General features: G+C 46.1%; 5 protein-coding genes across 7 annotated transcripts; 1 reads left to right on the top strand and 4 right to left on the bottom strand.

Annotated features, from left to right (window-relative positions):
- The first annotated feature begins 1,152 nt into the window (after nt 1-1,152).
- LOC117141001 (extensin-1) lies at nt 1,153-6,825 on the top strand. 2 transcript variants are annotated; one of them, XM_033304254.1, is made up of 4 exons: nt 1,153-1,273; nt 1,359-1,457; nt 4,536-4,595; nt 4,653-6,825. In XM_033304254.1, the coding sequence occupies exons 2-4, from the start codon at nt 1,449-1,451 to the stop codon at nt 6,561-6,563; spliced, it is 1,980 nt and encodes a 659-aa protein (XP_033160145.1). In that variant the 5' UTR covers nt 1,153-1,273; nt 1,359-1,448; the 3' UTR covers nt 6,564-6,825. The 2 variants fall into 2 exon arrangements, with proteins under 2 accessions (XP_033160145.1, XP_033160144.1); XM_033304253.1 differs by having other exon boundaries at nt 4,533-4,595.
- Nucleotides 6,826-7,571: 746 nt separating this feature from the next.
- Nucleotides 7,572-9,176, bottom strand: LOC117139913 (pro-resilin). Its single transcript, XM_033302595.1, has 2 exons — nt 9,125-9,176; nt 7,572-9,059 (listed from the first exon to the last, which is right to left on the bottom strand). Exons 1-2 carry the CDS (start codon nt 9,125-9,127, stop codon nt 7,671-7,673), a joined length of 1,392 nt encoding a protein of 463 aa, XP_033158486.1. The 5' UTR covers nt 9,128-9,176; the 3' UTR covers nt 7,572-7,670.
- Nucleotides 9,177-10,485: 1,309 nt separating this feature from the next.
- Nucleotides 10,486-12,461, bottom strand: LOC117140089. Of its 2 annotated transcripts, none has more exons than XM_033302845.1 (3): nt 12,399-12,461; nt 11,834-12,313; nt 10,486-11,290 (listed from the first exon to the last, which is right to left on the bottom strand). In XM_033302845.1, the coding sequence occupies exons 1-3, from the start codon at nt 12,399-12,401 to the stop codon at nt 10,574-10,576; spliced, it is 1,200 nt and encodes a 399-aa protein (XP_033158736.1). In that variant the 5' UTR covers nt 12,402-12,461; the 3' UTR covers nt 10,486-10,573. The 2 variants fall into 2 exon arrangements, with proteins under 2 accessions (XP_033158736.1, XP_033158737.1); XM_033302846.1 differs by having other exon boundaries at nt 10,486-11,785; nt 11,840-12,313.
- A 5,239-nt stretch (nt 12,462-17,700) lies between these two features.
- On the bottom strand, nt 17,701-19,572 carry LOC117141223. The gene has a single exon (XM_033304582.1). It carries the CDS (start codon nt 19,546-19,548, stop codon nt 17,701-17,703), a length of 1,848 nt encoding a protein of 615 aa, XP_033160473.1. The 5' UTR covers nt 19,549-19,572.
- Nucleotides 19,573-20,367: 795 nt separating this feature from the next.
- On the bottom strand, nt 20,368-21,274 carry LOC117140531 (skin secretory protein xP2). Its single transcript, XM_033303515.1, has 2 exons — nt 21,223-21,274; nt 20,368-21,157 (listed from the first exon to the last, which is right to left on the bottom strand). Exons 1-2 carry the CDS (start codon nt 21,223-21,225, stop codon nt 20,420-20,422), a joined length of 741 nt encoding a protein of 246 aa, XP_033159406.1. The 5' UTR covers nt 21,226-21,274; the 3' UTR covers nt 20,368-20,419.
- Nucleotides 21,275-21,691: the final 417 nt, after the last annotated feature.

Here is a 21,691-nt window from a genome sequence, read left to right as displayed (position 1 = left end):
CTTATTTAATGGAATCAACAATGGAAACCGTTGCTTGATCGATTGTCTAATTTGTCAGCCAAAGGATTAGTACGAAAATCAACATTAATATGCCATTAAAGCGGCACGAACAAGGTTTTGCCCCCCATCCCTCCCTCATTGATAGGAAAAGGGTGCAGTTCCGCTTGATTGATGAAAAAGAACCGAAGCTATCTGATCGCTTTTCACACTTTTGGCCAGCTCCACTTCTACTTCCACTCCGCTGGGGTTCTTTTTCCCGTCATTCAAGCCAACTGCCAACTAAGGTCATTCAACAACCCAAATAAAAGCAAATCAAAACAGCTTCAACTTCAGATTTTGGGTGTTCTTTTTGCACTGCGATCGATATAAAATCAATCAAGGTCATCGCACCTCAACTCACTTGAAACGGTAGCAAAACTGCTAGGCAAAATGGTATCGAATATTTTGGCACGCTTGCCTACGGTTTTCGGAAGTCATGAAAAGGTTTTCTTGTCGAGACCTATTAACAGAGATCAGTGTTGTTGAATATATAAACTATAATCAATATATGTAAATATAATCAATTATATTGGGCATTTGCCTAATGTCCACTTATATAGCGTAGTTTTTGAATAAGTAACTTTTATTGGTGCCATTCGTAAAAGTACTTAAAATTGTCAATCATTCCACTCCTAGTTATTTTGTTTTTTTATTTTATATTTTACCCTTTTCCACAAAGATTTTTTTTTATTTCCGTTTTTTCTCTTTCATTCAATTTAAATTTTCTCTTCGCCCAAGCACTGTTCATACTCAAGGTCGTTCCACTGCTATTTTTGGCGCATAATGATGGCAATTTGTAGGCCAATTTGCGTGGCTACTTCTGCAGTTTGTAATACCACGGCTTAGACAAACACCTTTAAGTCCGGAGGTGGAGCTATGAAATCGATTAGCACCCCGAAGACGGGCTAATTGTGGGCACGCACGAAGCTCCAGTTCCGAATGCCCCACAGGTGGCAGTCTTTTTGACTGCGAGCCCCTCTCCCACCTGGATTCAATCGGCGCGGCTGCACTGCGCATGCGTGCCGACTGCCGAGCGATTCGATCGGGCGTCTTCGGCAGCAGAGTCTTATAAATACGCCGGGCGTCGGCGCAGTTTTTGTTATTTGAACTTCAAATTTGCTCGAGATCGCTTCGTCTCGCGCATTCGGCCGCTAGCGAAACGCGCGCGTTTTATTGGCGATTTAGTAGCGTTTTCTGTGCCGCCTTTACCGCGGCGATTTTGCGTTCTTTACAAGTGGGTAGCTGTTTGCCATAAACAGAGTGACTTCTATATGGAACATTTTGGATGTAAATAAGTGGTGTTCGTAAATATATTTTAGGTGCTGACGCAAGTGGTGCTGTTGATCTCAACTGATCTGATCTGATCTGCTATTGAATCGCAAAACGCGTAGTTGCATCACGACTCGAGAATGAAGATGGTGAGTGTGCTGGTGTTGCAGTGCGAAACGAGTGCACCGAAATGTGCGAACAATGAGGTCATAATTGTAACATTGTCGCGGCTAGAATCGGCAATGGATCCCAGAAATATTCACACTTTTTTGAGGTGCAGTTGCATGCTGCTGCGATCCGCAGTTAGCAGCAGATCTGCAGCTTGCAGCTCGGCAGTTGGCCTGCTGGCATCCCATGAGTTGTCTGTCAAACAAAATTGCCCAACGCCAAAGAGTTTCTAAAAAGCGACAGCGACGAAAAACAAACAAACTTACAGAAACAAAAACAGAAACAGATACGACTCCGCGCTGCGAGTGGAGGAGTCGCATGGTAAATTTGCATAAATGGCGCTACAATTGAAGAAAATCGGTACAAGTACAAATAAAATAACAGAAAACAGCTGGCAGCAGTAATCAGTCAGATGCGAAGACGGCGACATACACGCAGAGAAAGGATAAATGATAAATGATTTATAAAGGGAAAAGATTGAAAAACAAATTTTATTTTTGACCAGTTCAAAAAAATTGTGAGATATTACTTATCTGGCAAGATTGGTTATTTTGAATATCCAAAATCAATGATAACCAATAAAATTTTTTACTAATTAGAAATAATATTTCTTCAATTTAAAATCTATTCAAATTTCTTAAAGGTTCTAGTTTATTAGCAAATGTATATTACTTTTATTTACCCTAGTCGATTTATTTTGTGTAAATATTCTGTTATATTTATAGCTAGGTTCAGTATGGGGACTCCAAAACCATTTTAATTCATGAATTTCATAAGACATCGAAATTTCTTTCTGTGCTGACCTGCGGCAATGGTAACTGCATTGAGTGATTCCACCGGCTCCAAAACCAAGTCCGCTGCCAATGACTGACTCACTCGAGGGCGACTCCGGAGTTGCGACCGGAAGTGCTCATAACCGACCGTTCCAATCCGCCCTGCGCTGAGTTGCTCTTCACGCATGCGCGTGTTCTTGGCCATTTCAAGAGCGGCTAAACGGGCCACGAGATTTGGCAATAAGCCCTGGCTGGTGAATAGGCTTGAATGAGTCAATGGGTGCCCAGAACCAGTGTTGAGCAACCGCAATTAACACCGAGCGCCAAACTGATTTTCCCCAAGGTCGTCACACCACATATAAATAGATGTGCTGGCTTTGGTTTTATGATGTGATTTCACACGCCTCAATTGTGACAATTAACGCCCCCCGTTTCGCGGCATTTGTCGCCCGAATTGCCTAAGTTTTCGGTGTTTTTCTCTGTTTGTTTGGAGTCAGGGCCTAGGAAAATGACTCGACATGATCGAGACAGTTTCAGATTCTGTGTTAAAAAAGTTCCAGCGGCGGGCGCACCTCGAGCAGTAGACCTCACCCACTTTACACACTCTTCAAAGCATCAACTATTCAAGCCACACAGAATTATGCCACTCGAGATGACGCCGCACATTCGGACAGGTATTTTGTAATGGGTGCTTTAATTACGAGCTTGTAGATTGAAATGGTGAAACTTTCAATTAAGGTCAACAGGAAAACGGATATGTATATCTTAATTCGTCTGAGCCATGTTCATTCTGGATTAGCACTGTAACTGTTGGATGCCATCTTTGGCATTATTCTAAAGCGAATATTAATAAAGCGAAACATCGAGAGCATTATTCATGTTATGCGACACCTGTGTGAGTCACTGCCATAAAAAAATACATTTCAACCCAAAACTTAATTGGGTTCTGACTTTAATGGACATACACATATCAACGCGAGTTGTCAACTAATAACGCAACAGAGACCAAATCATGCGGCGGTTAGAACTAGTTTCTTGAGGTGCCTGCGATTCATGCCACAAGTGGAAAGAAGATTGGCAAATCCGCTAGAATTTAAGGCCCGACAGCTGACAAGTCGCTTGAGTATCTCACAAGTGGCATTTTTCTATAACAATTTATCAAAGAAGTTAAAAAAAAAAAATAAAAACATAATCATAAATCCATAAGAACATTGCGTGGGACGCCTTAAACTATTTCCATTTGATTGAGATGATCTCGCTGCTCGAAGCGACTTTTGTTCCATTTTTATATAACATGGTTTTTTTGTTGAATTTTTTGCTGCTATTGTCTTGATTCAATTAAGGTTTCTGTTTTAATGGCCAGTCTTTAACGACTCTGACTTGAAGCGCACTCGTAGAAGCCGTTTAAGTTTATTTTTAGTTTTATTTTGGGCAAATTTATGTGTTTTAATTTGAGAAATGGAATTCCGGGTTTCAAAGATTGTTTGGCTCAGCAGATAAAGGTTTTCACTGCCTCTCTCAAAGTCTGTTATCTATGACTTAATTAGTGCTCGCCAAATTGCTTATTTTTGTATTTACATAAATCGGAGCGAGTGGAGGGATTTCCATCTAATTTGATTTTAGCATCTTCTCGGGTTTATCGAACCGGTCGGCGTGACTTTGCCATCAAGTGCTAGTGTTTTTGTCCGACTATCCACGAGGTTATTCACACGTGCCTGGTATTTAGAACATTTCTAGGCGGTCCAGATCGCTTCGATAAACCAATGGTCAATGTGGCAGATGCTACGACCTTGACTCTAAGTGTTGCCCGCGGCAGCTACCAGTTTTTATTTTTCTATTATTTATTTTTTTTAAATGCAACCACATGCGGGCTTGATGTAGGCCCGGTCTATACCGCCCCTGCCAATAATCAATCAACGCATGGGCAATTAGCGCACAAAAATGCGTTTAATTTGGCTTTCGACTTGTTAATCATTAATGTGCGTAGAGAGCCTTCGATGAACGTGACCTAATTGGATTGTGAGCGCAGTGTCGAATTCTTAGCCAAAAACCGATGGTGTCAAAAGCTGACAACGGTCATTTGCCAAATTGTCGAGCCTTAATTATATGCGGAAATTTTCGATGCTCTGACGCCACTGAAAATGACCATAAACGGTCGAGGCCCACGTAGATATTGTCAGTCACTCCGGCTAAATATAAATATAAATGTCAAAGACTTGGATTTAAGATCATTAATGTTTTCAACACTAAATTATGTTTATATTTTTCTTATGTTTCTTGCAGCAGATTCGTGTATTTAGCCTGGCTTTGATCGCCCTAAGCCAGAGCTACTTTACTGCGGCCCAGGTAAGTCGATGATATCTGATTAATGTAAGCGTACTTAACAAATTGAATCGCTTCCAGGGCTATGACTATCCCCAGCCGAAGGTGTCCTTCACCGATGGGTATTCGTATCCGCAGCCGGTCATTCCGTTCCCACCACCACTCCCGAAAGTGGTGGAGTCCAGTGGCTACTCCTACCCAAAGCCAGCCGTTCCCTTTCCGCCAGCACAGCCCAAGTACACACCACCAGTGCAGCAGATCATTCCACAGGAACCGAAGCTGGTCAGTGGGTACTCCTATCCAAAGCCAGAGGTCCCCTTCCCGCCACCCACGCAGCCACCACAGATCAGGGTGACATCCCCACCGGTCGCCGAGGGATACGCCTATCCCACACCGTCGGTACCCTTCCCCCAGCCAAAGCAAGGATACGATTACCCCAAGCCGGCAGTTCCGTTCCCACCACCAACTGCTCCACCACAAAAGTACTTGCCACCTGTAACCACAACTCAAGCACCACCTCCTCAAGTTAGACAGGGATACGACTATCCAAAGCCTGCCATTCCATTCCCACCGCCTACTGCTCCGCCACAGAAGTATCTTCCCCCGGTGACCACCACTCCTGCTCCACCTCCACCACCACCGCCGACTAAGAAGTATCTGCCACCCCCTCAGGCCAAGCAGGGTTACGATTATCCTAAGCCAGCAATTCCATTCCCACCACCAACAAACCCACCACAGAAATACCTGCCTCCCGTTGTGCCAACCAGCCCTCCTGTGCCAAAATATGTTCCCCCACCTACACCTACCTACATTCCACCACAACCAAAGAAGCAAGGATATGACTATCCAAAGCCCGCCATTCCATTCCCACCACCCACCGCTCCTCCGCAGAAGTATCTGCCTCCTGTGACCACAACCCAAGCACCACCTCCTCCCCCGCCTAAGTACCTGCCACCACCTCAGGTGAAACAGGGATACGACTATCCCAAGCCAGCTATTCCATTCCCACCACCAACTGCTCCACCACAAAAATATTTGCCACCTGTTACCACTACAAAAGCACCTCCACCACCACCTACCGTTAAATACCTTCCTCCACCACAAGTGAAGCAAGGTTACGATTACCCAAAACCCGCCGTTCCTTTCCCACCTCCCACTAACCCACCACAGAAATATCTGCCACCTGTTGTTCCCACGAGTCCACCACAGCCGAAGTACTTGCCACCTCCGAAGCCAACAAACCCACCGCAGCCCAAGTATCTGCCACCCCCTCAGCCTAAGTCGGGCTATGATTACCCAAAGCCCGCCATTCCATTCCCACCACCAACAAACCCACCACAGAAATACTTGCCACCTATTGTGCCCACGACTCCACCGCAGCCCAAGTACTTGCCACCACCAAAGCCAACAAACCCACCGCAGCCCAAGTATCTGCCACCCCCACAGCCTAAGTCAGGCTATGATTACCCGAAACCCGCCATTCCATTCCCAGCACCCACTAACCCACCTCAAAAGTACCTGCCACCACCAGTAATTCCCACTTCACCACCAGTACCAAAATATCTGCCACCTACAAACCCACCAACACCCAAGTACTTGCCCCCGGTGCAGGCGAAGCAGGGTTACGACTATCCCAAGCCCGCCATTCCATTCCCACCACCCACTGCCCCACCACAGAAGTACTTGCCACCTGTGACCACAACTCAAGCACCACCTCCACCTCCTCCCACATCCAAGTACCTTCCTCCACCTCAAGTTAAGCAGGGCTACGACTATCCCAAGCCCGCCATTCCCTTTCCACCACCCACAAATCCCCCGCAGAAGTACATTCCACCCGTTGTGCCAACCAGCCCGCCCACTCCCAAGTACCTTCCACCCCCTCAGGTGAAGCAGGGTTACGACTACCCCAAGCCAGTCATTCCATTTCCTCCACCCGCCCCCAAGTCCGCGGGCTATTCCTACCCGAAGCCGGCCATCGCATTCGACTTTTGAATAACTCATCCGTCGATCGGCCACTCATCACTGATTAAATGACACAATTGCCTCTGTGTGCGCATAGTGATCCTTAGGAACGTACGAAATTGAATAATTGTAGTCTACTGTAATATTTTATTTAATAACTATTATTAATGATGTACCGGGGATCATGCCTGCGGAATCTCCAATCGAACTTAGTCATTAAAATATGTGTTTGAAACTTATGTTTTAACGATTACGCAATGCTGCCGAATTAAAAACGACAATGTGAATGTTATGTGGTTACTGTTTTCTTTCAGTGGGTTAAATAGTAAGACGTCAAGTATCAGAGCAACAGCAGATCCCATCTAGAACGAAAAATAAATCCGGTCGAATCACATACTTTTAGACATCGCAGTTTAAAGTGCTTGCCTGCCGAAAAGTAGAGTACAATTGGGCAACAATAAATTTATAATTCTACTGAAACTCCGTCAAACGATAGCATTGGAATAATGTAACCTGTTAGTTTTCAGCAGGAATAACAAAAGTATTTCTTTGATATTGGTATAACTCTGTACATTAAGGCTGTTTATAATATTATGACAAATTCATAATAACCCTGTTTTACAAAATCGACCCATAATTCACTGGCATTTTTAACTCTGAAGACTGCCACGAGAGACTTAGTACAATATCGCATCACCTTGGTCCATATGTAAACATCTTATAAAGGCCAAAAAGTATGCCTCAATTTTTCGTATCGTTGACTTTGAACTTGAAGCTTCAGACGACAATGCACTTGCTGAACAAAAAATTAATTTCGGATCATTAAACGAGTTTCCGCATCTCGAACTGAACTAGTTTTTTCAGCTGCTGGATCGTCTCCGCTTGACGACAGCTCGGTATTGATGCATAATAATCATTGGCTTTAATGGCCTAAACTTCTTACTCTATTATGCAATATTTATTGTTAGGCAAATATCCCGTCAATGGGGTTTCCTGATAGTCGATTAATTAATCAGGCAGTGAAAGTATTTTTCAATATTTTTTTTATTTATGACTTTCTTAATTTCGTTTCCCAGGTGAAACCCGTGAGTCAAATAACATGATTTGGCTCGGTTCGCTGGGTGTTCGTTGGAGCCTCTAGTAACGGTGACGGCGGAGGACAACGCGACGCTGGGTCTTGTAGCGGTATCCATCGTTGGAGGAGAAGGAGTGGGCGGGCTCAGAGGCGGCGGTCTCGTAGCTCTCAGCGGGGGCAGAGTAGGAAGCAGCTGGGGCGGAGTAGGAGACAGCTGGGGCGGAAGCGGCACCGCTGTAGTACTCGGGAGCAGAGTAGCTCTGAGCGGGCGCGGAGTAGCTCTGAGCGGGAGCGGCGTAGGAGACAGCTGGAGCGGAAGCAGCAGCAGTGTAGGTGGCAGCAGGAGCGGAGTAGCTCTGGGCAGGAGCGGCGTAGGACACAGCTGGTGCGGAGGCAGCAGCGGTGTAGGTGGCAGCGGGAGCAGAGTAGCTCTGAGCGGGGGCGGAGTACACTGGAGCTGGGGCAGAGGCTGCTGGAGGCAGGTAATCGTTGGAGGGCAGGTGGCTCACATCACGACGGTGACGGCGGAGCACCACACGCTTGTGGGTCTTGTAGCGGTATCCATCGTTGGAGGAGAAGGAGTGGGCAGGAGCAGAAGCAGCGGTTTCGTAGCTCTCAGCAGGCTCGGCGTAGGAGGCAGCAGGTGCGGAATAGGTCTGGGCAGGAGCGGCGTAGGACACAGCTGGGGCAGAGGCAGCGCTCTGGTAGACTGGGGCGGGGGCGGAAGCTGCTGGGGGCAGGTACTCACTGGTTGGGGCGGAAGCGGCGCCCTGGAAAGGGGGCAGGTAGTCGTTGGAGGGCACACCACGACGATGACGGCGGAGGACCACGCGCTTGTGGGTCTTGTAACGGTATCCATCGTTGGCCGAGAAGGTGTGTGCGGGCTCAGAGGCAGCGGTCTCGTAAGACTCAGCGGGAGCGGAGTAGGACACAGCTGGGGCGGAAGCGGCAGCGGTGTAGGTCTGAGCAGGAGCAGCGTAGGACACAGCAGGAGCCGATGCAGCAGCGGTGTAGGTGGCAGCAGGAGCAGAGTAGCTCTGGGCAGGAGCGGCGTAGGACACAGCTGGGGCAGAAGCAGCGGCGGTGTAGGTGGCAGCAGGAGCAGAGTAGCTCTGGGCAGGAGCGGCGTAGGACACAGCTGGGGCAGAAGCAGCGGCGGTGTAGGTGGCAGCAGGAGCAGAGTAGCTCTGGGCAGGAGCGGCGTAGGACACAGCTGGGGCAGCATAAGACACCGCTGGAGCAGAAGCAGCAACGGAGTAGCTGGACTCAACGGGAGCGGAGTAGGAAGCAACTGGGGCCGAGGCCTCTACGCTGTAGCTCTGGGCAGGAGCGGAGTAGGAAGCCACGGGAGCCGATGCTGCTCCACGGCCGGGGGGCAGGTACTGGCTAGATGGCAGGTGGCTGACATCAGCGGCCACGGCGGCGATGAAGGCGCAGAACAAGAAGAATTTCTGCAATGGAAGAAGTTACACATATTAGCTGAGTATCCTGATAGAGCGCCGGTCCTGGTTAATACCATTTTTCTGAGTGCTCGGCTGTCCAGTTGAACGGAGAGTGCAAGTGGAAGTGATGCCTTAGACCATGTTCTGCGGCTTATTTATATGATTCTAATCACCGGCCTGCGGCGGGAAATTTGCATTTGACTATTTAATTTATGAATTTGTATTTAGTGACACCGCCAAAACATATCCATTATAGTTTTGCAAGCAGGTTTGCAACGGGTTTTGCGTTCTGCTCAACTCCAGCGAGATCATGAGCCACAATTTGGGGGTCCCCCTTTCTCCCCCGGCCTAGCCTCCAAATCATCCAAACGGCCACTTAATATTTTTAATATATTTCGTTAATACTTAGTGGCCAAGATCAGGTTCCATTGTTCCCCCATCCGCACTCACCAATTTCTCCCAGGCCAAACGCGTGCCGATTCCAATTTCCAATTCCGACCCACCCCAGCTCAATTTGCTTAATTGTCGATAATTATATTGTGGCTTAATCAACTGGTACTAATCGGGTTCTATGACTCCGGGTAATAAAAGCAGATGTTCGATAGCGGAGCGGAGAAAAGGCCAAAAACAGTTGGTAAGAAGCGAATTGACTGCCGAAAAAGCAATCAAATTGCGGAAATAAATCACGACCTCAATGCCGAAACAATAGATGTGACTGCCGAATCCGAAAGAAAACCTGAAAAAAATGGAATGAATACACTTTTGGAAAAATTACCTTTTATGAAGATCAAGTCGAAGGAAAAACATTAATAAAACGAGGTAATTAATTCTATTCCTCGAACTAGATTCTGCTAACAAAAGTTGTCGCCCCCTCCTATATTTAAGTGCAAATTGTATAAAAATCATTTATTCACTATAAAATAACATTCTAACAAATTAAATAAGATTTTAGGCCATACAAACTTACTAACTTAATACCGGCATATTAAAAAGACACACCGTCCGACAAAGTTAACATACCCCTTACTTTTGTAGGTAAGTGGTCTAAAAGCGTTAAGCAGGCTTGAACTTTTTGAAGATGAGGTTGCGGAAGCTTCGGCATAAATAGATTTAAATTTCGATTATGTGTCAAGTGTACATTGTTTGTCTAATCCCACGTTCTAATGTGTATAATTAGATCGTGGAATGATGAATATATTCTAGCACCTAACCTTTTTTATATGATTACAGGTGATTTTTAAATAGGTAAACACATTTTTAAATACTCTGCCGGCTTTTACTAATTTATATGGTATCCGCAAGGATTTAAATATTATCCGAATATATTCCTCCTTCAGTCAATTATATATAACTTTTTATCACCCAGCTCGTACACCCAACTTGATAAAATTAAAAATGAGGTAGAATATATGGATTCGTTATCGCATTATTGTATTTGAATGAAAAAGAGGTATTCTAATAGTAGGGTCTGCACTCCAAAATGAGCACGATTCAATCACCAAGTGAAGCCTTTATCGGATGATTTAGTTGCGGCGGTACAAAACGCGCTTGTGGGTCTTGTAGCGGTATCCATCATCAGCCAGAACATGGGCCGCCTCGACGGTGTTTTCCACGGGGGCAAGGTACTCGACGGGAGGCAAGTACTCGTTGGAGAGTTCGTTGACGTCACGGCGGTGGCGGCGGACCACCACGCGCTTGTGGGTCTTGTATCGGTAGCCATCATCGGCCAGCTCATGGGCTGGGGCAGGCTGGACCTCCAAGGGAGCTAGGTACTCGTTGGTGGGTCCGGCGATGATCTGCTGCTCCTGGACGGGAGGCAGGTACTCGTTGGAGAGTTCGTTGACGTCACGGCGGTGGCGGCGGTAAACAACGCGACGATGGGTCTTGTAACGGTAACCGTCATCGGCCAGCTCATGGGCGGGCTCAGCCTCAACCACGACGGGAGCGGGGGCGGCCAGCTGGACAGGGGCGGCGATCTGAACTTGAGCGGGAGCTGGGGCAGCAACCTGGACGGGGGTGGACACCGGGGGCAGATACTCGTTGGAAGGAGCGACAGCCTGGACAGGGGGCAGGTACTCGTTGGAGAGTTCGTTGACGTCACGGCGGTGGCGGCGATAGACAACGCGACGATTGGTCTTGTAACGGTAACCGTCATCGGCCAGCTCATGGGCGGGCTCAGCCTCAACCACGACGGGAGCGGGGGCGGCGAACTGAACTTGAGCGGGAGCTGGGGCAGCAACCTGGACGGGGGCGGACACCGGGGGCAGATACTCGTTGGAAGGAGCGGCAGCCTGGACAGGGGGCAGGTACTCGTTGGAAGGCAAGTGGCTCACATCACGACGGTGACGCTTGGTAACCACGCGCTTCTGGGTCTTGTAACGGTATCCATCATTGGCCAAGATGGTCTCAGGAGCACTTTGAGCGGGTGCCAGGTACTCGTTGGAAGGAGCATTGAAGGGGGGCAGGTACTCGTTGGAGAGCTCGTTGACGTCACGGCGATGGCGGCGGACCACCACGCGCTTGTGGGTCTTGTATCGGTAGCCATCATCGGCCAGCTCATGGGCTGGGGCAGGCTGGACCTCCAAGGGAGCTAGGTACTCGTTGGTGGGTCCGGCGATGATCTGCTGCTCCTGGACGGGAGGCAGGTACTCGTTGGAGAGTTCGTTGACGTCACGGCGGTGACGGCGATAGACAACGCGACGATTGGTCTTGTAACGGTAACCGTCATCGGCCAGCTCATGGGCGGGCTCAGCCTCAACCACGACGGGAGCTGGGGCAGCAACCTGGACGGGGGCGGACACCGGGGGCAGATACTCGTTGGAAGGAGCGGCAGCCTGGACAGGGGGCAGGTACTCGTTGGAAGGCAAGTGGCTCACATCACGACGGTGACGCTTGGTAACCACGCGCTTCTGGGTCTTGTAACGGTATCCATCATTGGCCAAGATGGTCTCAGGAGCACTTTGAGCGGGTGCCAGGTACTCGTTGGAAGGAGCATTGAAGGGGGGCAGGTACTCGTTGGAGAGCTCGTTGACGTCACGGCGATGGCGGCGGACCACCACGCGCTTGTGGGTCTTGTATCGGTAGCCATCATCGGCCAGCTCATGGGCTGGGGCAGTCTGGTCCTCCAAGGGAGCTAGGTACTCGTTGGTGGGTCCGGCGATGATCTGCTGCTCCTGGACGGGAGGCAGGTACTCGTTGGAGGGCAGGTGGCTGACATCGGCAGCCACGGCTGCGATCACGGCAAAAGCGACCAGGAAGAGTTTCTGCAAGAAACAGTTGGAAAAATTGTTTAGTTTAGTCCTTCAGTGGCGATTCGATGGCTACGGTTCCTAAATTGTCGAATCGTACCATATTGTCCGATGAGTTGCTTGTTCACAGCAGTAAAACCGAAACTCTAATGAGGAATACGCAGAACCTTTTGGTATTTATACAGATTCTCCGCTCTTAGCTGGCTATTACAGAGCTGGCGTTTTTTGCGCCTCTGCCCAAAAAGACGTCGCTGCCGGCGCACGCGTCTGTAAATTCGCACGACTTCGGCTTTGGTTTGGCTGGGCTACGGGTTCTAAGCCGCTCTTTTGCGGTTCAAACGCAGCTTGGCCAACACGATAGACGGCGACTGCGACGCTTACATTCGCACAAGCTAACGCTTCGGAGCAGTTGATGGCTAAAAAAAATGTTTAATGGCCAAAATCGTTCGCACGGATTCTCTTAATTGTTTTATTTAATCATATGCAAAAGATTTGATGGACAACAACGTTTTGGACAAGTCGAGCGCGAAAAGATACTCACATATAAATATATATAAACATATATATCCGTATTAACTTGGCTCTCTCATCTTGTTGACACCTCTTTGTGTTCGCTCCACCTGCCTTGTTTCATTCAAGCCGACGTTGGAATTGCGCTCGATTTAAATTCAAATGATGAGTTATATGTTTCAATCAAATCCGCTCACTTCAATAGATTTCCGAATCGCAGCCTCTTCACTTTGTGGCGATGTCGTTCGCCGTTCATTAATCAACAAATAGGAACTGACCAAGAGAGACAACCAATTTTTGGAAATATGATATAATTATGCCTGATGCGTACGAATTGTATAAGTTTGTAAACAGAATGCCGGATATAGGATGACGAGATCTTCAGAAGATCCCATTGTGAATTCGAAAAACAATCTGCTGTGTGCAGATGCGTGCTTATCAATTACTAAGTTTGAAAGGGCTCGTAATATTTATTTGTCTTAAATATTTAAATGTAAATTAAAAATGAAATTAAAATTTTTATACAACATTGATTTGATTTGAAATCATAATGCTTACTTTTAAAAACATGTTTTCTTATATTTATTAATCGACCAATTTTTTGACAGCCCACAGCACACATAATCCCAGCTTAAGCATTTTTCAATATCATCCAGATGTGACATTTGATCTGCAAGTGACTTTTGTGTCACTTCTGTTAAAAAACCTCTCACCAATTGTTTCCAAAATTAAACATGGACATTCAAGCGATGTCCGAATAAATCAAGTAAAGTTGTTTCCACCGGTAGATAAGGAGTATTTATTTAGCTTATTTATGAGTTTGTTTAATTTTAAACGCCCGCTCCAGTTGATAAAATAGGATTAAATGATTAAATCGAAGATATTAATGCGTTTAAAAAAGGAAGGCAGGCCATCAAGTCAAGCTAATCAATTTGTTCAGAGTCAAAGTGAAGCATTGACTGCAGCTACTCTGCAGCAAATGATTAATGGTTAAACTTTGGAGAGGGGGAGTACATGCTTTATTTGGTGTATTTCGGTGTATTTGCAACATCGAAGCTAAAATAAATAGCCATGAAGAAAGGCTCGTTAGAGGTGCCAAGAACTAATCGGTTCCGTAAAGTGAAGGATAAACGATGACTAACCCACCGCCAATCGATTCATCGAAAAATCGCAATATAACTCGGGTCAAAGTACAGCCGTGAAAGTCAAGGCCATGATCGGTGGGGTTGCCCGAAGTTTTTGATGGAATGAAGGTGGTTGTGGGAATTGCGCCGGTGATGGATGGTTGTCACGCGCCACCAATCGCCACCAATCTGAGAAGACGGACCTTAATAGCACCAGTTTGGCAAATTAACGCGGCGGCCATAAAGAGTTTGGTCGGTATCAAATAGCAACTATATCAGTTTTCCTATTCCCAAATGCATAAAGGTTTAGAGCCTTACAATTCTTGTTTGGCTTGCCATTGTACGCGTGAGATAAATCACTTCATTTCCTGTGTGTGTGCAGCACTTAAAAATACTCAAAAACTACGAGTATTAACGAGCTGAATTTATGGCTTTGCCAATTTACATTTTATTCACTGGCAAGATAGCGAGTTCTAGCATATTCCACATACGTATGTATGTATTTCTATTCTGATTATGGTCCAGTTGCCCATAGATGTTCTACACGCAAGCTGCCAGCCAATAGATCACGATAGCTCCATCTGCTTATTATTGTTATCCATCAGTAGTTCGGTGAGCCGGTCCGAACACTTAAGAGTTCCATTTCGGAATCGCTGCTTATGCCGAAAAATAGAGAAATATGCAAATTAGTGAATGGCAGTTGGGGTCCCATATAGTCGCCCCGTAGAATGGGACAAAATCCCAACGCAACGGCCACAGACAACACTTAAATTGTCAGCCCGGCTTAATAAGTAAGCGTGGGCCCCGAATTAGCGTAACCCACAAAAAGAAGACGGGCAGGAGTGCGGATCGGCGAAAGGAGATCTCCGTCCCACTGATTGTGTTATCGGATAATGGACGGGCACGCTCGGTCGGTCTCCCCAAATGGAGTTTCCGAAACGCTGTATATACCAGATTCAGACTGCCTTTGCATAATCCCACAGGTCGCGTCGCTCTGTCTAACAAAAACCAAAGACCATTTCGCGTTGGCTTAATTTATGCAAATTCTATTCTAATTAATATTATGGCCATTCGATTTTTGCCATATCTGTGAGCTTAACAGGCGGCAACTTCTTTCTCGTGGCTGCCGCTTTCCTTTGTCTTAGTCTTTGTATTTTGTCCGGCATAGTCACACGCGCTAGTTAATTTAGTTTTCAAGATACTCTAACTGGGGAGGATTCCCTATCCCACATAGTAGTTTATATAATGTGGAATTTAATATCTTTCCAAAACTCCAGGATAGTTATATATGAAAGCTTACATATGGTAAGGACATCTGATTATTATGAAAATTATATTATATACATATTACAAGGTTGGTAGGCAAAGGTATTTATTAACATTTTATATTACTGTTATTTGTCTTATTATCTTAATTAAATTTTGGTAAAATTCATTTACATGTTTCTGCTCATCATCCAAATTTTCTAAATCAAATATAGTCTGCTGCTTTTGTTACAGCGTAAAAGATAGTCTGTTTAAAAAGACCCGAGCACTCACTAGCCAAGTACACGTTTTAGTCTTTTATGATAAACTTAACGTGCTTTTAGCCTGTGATGCTCTTTTTTCGTTTAACTAAAATATATGATAAATCATTCTGGAAACCCGTTTTGAAATCGCCCCACTCTTCTGAGCCGGCGACTAGAAAGTGCCACCACCGTCATGAAGCGCATCTCCAGAGCTCTAAAAAAACATAACAAATCCGAAAAGAGCTAAAATATAAATATACAAAATTCAACGCCAAGCAACAGGGCAGCAAAAAAGATGAAAAACAAAACTCCGCACACTTTTAACACTCGGCTCGGGGCCAATAAATAATGGAAACGCGTGGCAGCCGAAATTTGGCAAGTTCCTTTCATGTAATTCTGATTCTGATTCTAATTCGATTCTTATTTTGGAGCTGCCTGCGGCTCATCGAGGGGCTTTCTGTTTGATGGCTGATGGAAATATAAGGCTTAAAGTGCGATCGTTCTTGAAAATGTATTTTCGGTTGTGGGCTGTCTAAAATTAATTATGTGGCTGCCAAGTGTTGAAAATTAATCATCCGAGCATCGCATGCTCCTCGATTTCTTAGGCTATGTTTAACGGATGACGCAAGGCGGAGGGAGTTACATGAGATCGGATTAGTTATGATCTCAAAACTCAGAACCCTTTCAGTACAGAGTTCTAGCTCTATGTTGGCCATCTGGAAAGTCATTAAATAATAAATACACCTAAAGAAATCAGTGTACATTCGATATATTTCATACATTAATGACGCTTGATGATAATTAAATCAATTAATTAATTGAATTAAAGTTTCCTGTTTTTGTGAGTAAGATTGTTAGATTCTTATTCAATAGAACAATTTGAATCGAATATTCAATCCTGTTCTTTAATTTCTTAGTTCTGATTTTGATCAGTGCCTCTGGAAAGCCTAAAAATGATGGTCCAAAATGTTTGATAGCAATAATTGGCAAAGAAGCGGGTGGCACCGGATCATTGAACTCCAGCAGCCCCACTTTGAACCCACTCACTCGCTTTGCATAGCCACAAGCCGGCGAAATTCGCACAGACATCATCCGAAATTTATTTCTGTAATCAGCGGGCTTTGAATACTCTAGCGGTCTCCGTTAATTTTATGCCGAGCCGAGCTCCTCCGTAGAGTTTGATCCGAAAGTTTGCCATAAATTATTTTAATTTAATGCTACTTGTATCCATTTTTTTGATGCCCCTGTTGCGGGCATTTGACTCACTTAAGCGTTCTAATTTCACCAGGCGAAGTGCGCTGATTTATGGGGAGCAGCTAATAGGTTTCTATGGGCCGGTGCATTGGGTCACGAGCCGACGAGATGGGCTAAGGCTAATCTTCTCTGACCTACAGTTGGCCAAAAAAAGAAACACATGCCGGCAGTGAACTGCCCGCATTTGATTTAGGAGTCCACTCGCTAATATTGACATTGATTGCCGAATTTAAACATTACTAAGGCCCGCCTCAGTCTGCGCAAAAATAATCATAACAAAAACATAACATACACGCAGCCTTTTATCCATAGGTCACAAATGAGGCGGGCCAAAAACGGATCCAATGAATGTGTTTTGGCCAGCTCACCTCTATGCAGTCGACTGGCCAAGATCTGCTGCCTAGTGAAACAATAGATTTTGTTTTATTTCTATTTTGATTTCAGTTGATTGGATTTGCATGAGAATCGAATCTAAATGATTGCATAAATTTATGTCGACAATTCATTTTGCCTCTCTCACTATAAAAATCGCTTTGTGCCTCTATTTCTATATAGCTCTGAACTAGTTTCCTTTCCGCGTACCCTAATGGACAATATATAAAACTTTTCCGTCAAAGGCAATAGCAAATATGGCCAGAACATAAATGCCCTAATCTATTTGCACGTGTATATTTATGTTAATATCATATATGTAATTTAAAGGCAAACAAAGCAATCAAATATACATAGTTTATAAATATCTGGATATTTTTATATGGAATATAGATATTTGTAGTCATGTGTAAAGCTTAATCAAAAGCTCAATTTGTAAAGCTCTGCTTGAAAACCCGTGTCGATTTCTCGACAAACTTTGAAGCCACTTAGAGCGGAAACGGAAATAACCACCATAGTCTTCGCCTGAAAGTATGCTTTAAATAAGAAATCAAGGTTTGTTGTGTATGCTCTTGTAGCAAATGCTGATAAGTATGATTTAATTTATAGTATAATATGTTCTGTTTTAAAATACTTAGAACTCGAAAGACTGTTTGGGCTTCTGGTAGTGATAGCCATCCTCACGATAATCAGTGTCGTACTCCGAAGCAGATGTTTTAAGATCCACATTGTTTCGCTTCCTATGAGATCGCAGTTTTTTGGGAGCAACCACATAAGAGGACTGCCTGTTACTGGCCGCAAACCCCAGAAATCCTAGCTGCCCATCATCGTCTGCATCATCGTCATCGGGTATAAGGACTGAACGCTGATTGGGATTAACCGATACCAAAGCCCGCTGGTGTCCATGATGGGGATCGCTGTAGAAGTTGCCGTCTATGATGTTGGTGTCCTGTTGATTTCCCAGCGCATTTGTGGGTCCCTGGAGATGTGGTTGTCCGAAAACGTTTCCATTTAGCACATTGAGGCCCTGGTAGTTGGATCGATTGCGCTGTCGTCGGTTGTTGAGGCGTGGAACTTGTCCCGCTGCCAATTGGGCTCCAATGGAGGGATCGGACTGTCCCTGATTGGGATCAAAAGCTCCCTGTCCCGCTGCGCTGGGTCGCTGGTTAGGCACGCCTTGTCCAGCTCCAAGTTGAGCGCCCAAAGCGGGATCAAAGGGTGCTTGTGCATTGGGTCTCTGGTTAGAAATACCCTGCCCAGCTCCAAGTTGGGCACCTGTCGAAGGATCAAATGCTCCCTGTGCACTTGGTCTCTGGTTAATACCCTGACCTGCGCCCAATTGAGCACCCGTAGAAGGATCGAATGCTCCCTGTCCACTTGGCCTTTGGTTAGAAACACCCTGACCTGCGCCCAATTGAGCACTTAAAGAAGGATCAAAAGGGCCACCTAGCTGAAGATTGGGATCATATTGGTTTTGCACAGGTCTTTGAGCTTGACCAGCTCCAAACCCATTGTTAAATGGACCTCCGGCAGCTGCTTGGGCACCAAAAGAAGGGTCGAATCCTTGGCTCCCTCCAAGTTGAGCTCCTCCCGCAAGCTGACCTCCTCCGGCAGCCTGTTGATTTCCAGCTCCAGCATTTCCTATGGCTCCCAACTGAGCGCCCAGGGAAGGATCAACGAAAAAGTTCAGTCGGTTGCCATATCCATAGCCACCTGGTCGTGGAGGTCGCTGACCGTTACCCAGAACAGCCAATTGTCCGCCGGCAACAGGTTGATTGGCCGGAAGATTAGCACCAGTGGGTGCCAAAGCACTTGCTGGTAGCTGAGCACCTATGGGATCGGAGGGTCCACAGCCAGGTGGTACGTTTCCAGGTCCGACAAACTGGCAGTTGGGTCGAAAGCCTGGTGCCTGAGCTCCAGTCGGTGCTTGAGCCCCAGCAGGATCCTGTGCTCCTTGTGCAAGATCTGGTCGAGTAAGGGAATTCAATTCCGAGTCCTGGGATTGCACGTTGATCTGCGTGTGGGTATGGAAGACCGAGTTGGGGGCACTGGCGTATAGAATTCGACTAGGACGACGGCGGCGATAAACCACTTGGGTAGCAGCTGGGGTGAACAAGTCCTGATTGTAATCCGTACGAACATGGGGCTTGCTATGCTTGTAGTGTATGTGCTGGGTTTTTACTTCTGGCTTCTTGTCATAGTGATGGTAGTGATCTACTCTCTGTTTTTTGGGCTCTTCATGGTGATGCTCCTTATGCTCCTGGTAGTATTTGGGCTCCTCGTGCTCCTCTTCCTTGTGGTAAACGACCTTTTCACTGGTGTGCTTCTCCTTCTTGTAATAAGGTTGCTCCACCTCCTTTTCCTCGTGGGGAGGTAGGTAATGGGACTCCTCATCGTCATCTTCGTGATCCCTGGTGTGATGATGCCGCTGGTGCTTGTGGTGTTTCACATGGGAAACGTCCGCCAGACATGCGATTGCCATAAGGCATAAAACCAGGATCACAAGGACATTCTAAAATAAAAATAGATAGGTGAAGTACGGAACCTAGGTTATCGTTGATCTGTTACCATTGCTAAAGTGCCAGTGACTGTTAGCAGCTGCGGATGCAACTTATATACTCTCTTCGGGATCTTTTGTGTTGCATCCCCACGTCGAGCCCCCAAAATAAGACCAAAGCTGAAAGCGAAACCTGTTGCCGAGCGTGAGAAATCGATTCCGCGCTTAATGTGACCCATTTGTTCTTATTGAATAGCCGCCAATTTAAATTCTATTGAATATTCTGAAGCACAACGAAAGTGTCCCGTAAATTTGTCAGATCAAAGCGTTTAAATTTATTGGCCCAAGTGCGCTGCACACTTATGCGATAACGCATGGGTTCTTTGAACTTAATTTTCAGGTGCGAATTTGGCCTAGTAATACAAGTGAAGCTGCACACAAATTTATCATTAACAGCTGAGTGTAATGGGTAAGAAATAAAAATAAGGCTTTAATGAAAAGAGCTAAAACATAACATTCAGACGGCTTCATACAGAAGCTAAAGTTCATTGAAAAACTGCATTCCAATACTAATTAACAAGTATGTATAAAATTTAAGGTTGTTGGTCCACTAATCTTGCGATATATTTCTGTCTTTGCTAGGAAGAATTTTAGCACTTTTGAAATGTTGTTTTAGGTTTTTTAAATTTTTTTTGTGTGCTTCTTTTGCTAAGACTATACACCATATCATTCTTGTATAATTATCCAATTATCATATTATCTTTATTGGTGTTTTAATGCTCAAATAAAACTATGTTTTTATATATTTAACATTCGCGTTTTGTATTGTCGCATTGTATCGTATAATCATCATCGTTTAAGCGCGGTGCTTGAACACACGGCGACGGACGGTCTTGTACTTGTATCCCTGCTGGCTGGCGGCGGGCTGGCTATAATCGTATCCGGAGCGGGCGGCAGAGGGCGCGGAAGCGGCGGCCTCGAACACCGGTCCGGAGGACTCGAAAGCAGGAGCAGGAGCAGAGGCGAAGGACTGCACGGGGGCGGGTGCTGGAGCCGAGAAGCTCTGCACGGGTGCGGATGCGGCAGCGTGATGATGAACTTGGGGAGCCGGAGCTGGGGCACGGTACACCTGAGGAGCAGGAGCGCGGGAAACCTGTGGTGCGGGTGGCACATAGGTCCTCACTGGAGCGGGAGCAGACTCAGCGGCATGGAAAACTGGAGCCGGAGCGGGAGCAGCGAAAGTAGCGGGAGCTGGAGCAGGAGCAAAGGACTGAACGGGAGCTGGAGCTGAGGCAGCGGCATGGTGGTGGACCTGGGGAGCGGGAGGCACGTAAGTGCGGGCTGGTGCTGGTGCAGAGGCGGCCTGCTGGAAAACGGGAGAAGGAGCAGCTACTGGAGCTGGGGCAGGGGCAAACGACTGCACTGGGGCAGAGGCAGCTGGAGCTGGGGGTACGTAGGTCCTCACTGGAGTCGGAGCAGAGGCAGCTTGCTGGAAAACAGGAGCGGGGGCGGCTACCTGGCGGGGAGCATTGTAGTTGTAGCCAGATTCGGCGGCCACACACCCAACCACGGCCAAAGTCAAGATGAAGAATTTCTGCCGGAAAAAAATACAAATAAAATTATATGCCGACAAATATAATCCTCAAGGCAGATCCTTACCATTCTAGATGATCTGTTTGCTTTAGGAGCAAAGAATCGAATAATATCATAGACCAGCGACTCCTGTACTTTTATACAAGTCGGCGAATCTGCGAATCCAAACGGAAGTGCTGAGTATCATAAATCAACGAAACGTTTTTCTTCGCGTCGAAAAATTTGTTTAATTGGGCAAACAGATACCTCGACCACGACGCCAGATGGGGCTTGTTTTTATCAGTTAGGACGCCATGGAGTTTGGCTTTAAAACTCTCATTTTTTTTGCTGTCATGCCAAATATAAATATTCATAAGAATACACGTATCACAGCTTAATTTTTTGCCAAAACAATTTTATTGCAAACCTGATAGTTTGGTTTCGTCTTAAAGAAGAGCTTTTTTAATTCATACAAGCTTTTGCTAAGACTAAACCCGATATTGGGTTAATAAAAACAGTAGCAGAGAGCTATTTTTAAATCGATCCAGAACAAGAG

This window comes from Drosophila mauritiana, chromosome 3L (assembly GCF_004382145.1).
Source record: "Drosophila mauritiana strain mau12 chromosome 3L, ASM438214v1, whole genome shotgun sequence".
Lineage (NCBI taxonomy): Eukaryota > Metazoa > Arthropoda > Insecta > Diptera > Drosophilidae > Drosophila > Drosophila mauritiana.
The sequence above is the reverse complement of the archived record's forward strand: the minus strand, read 5'-3'. Positions and strand labels throughout refer to the sequence as shown.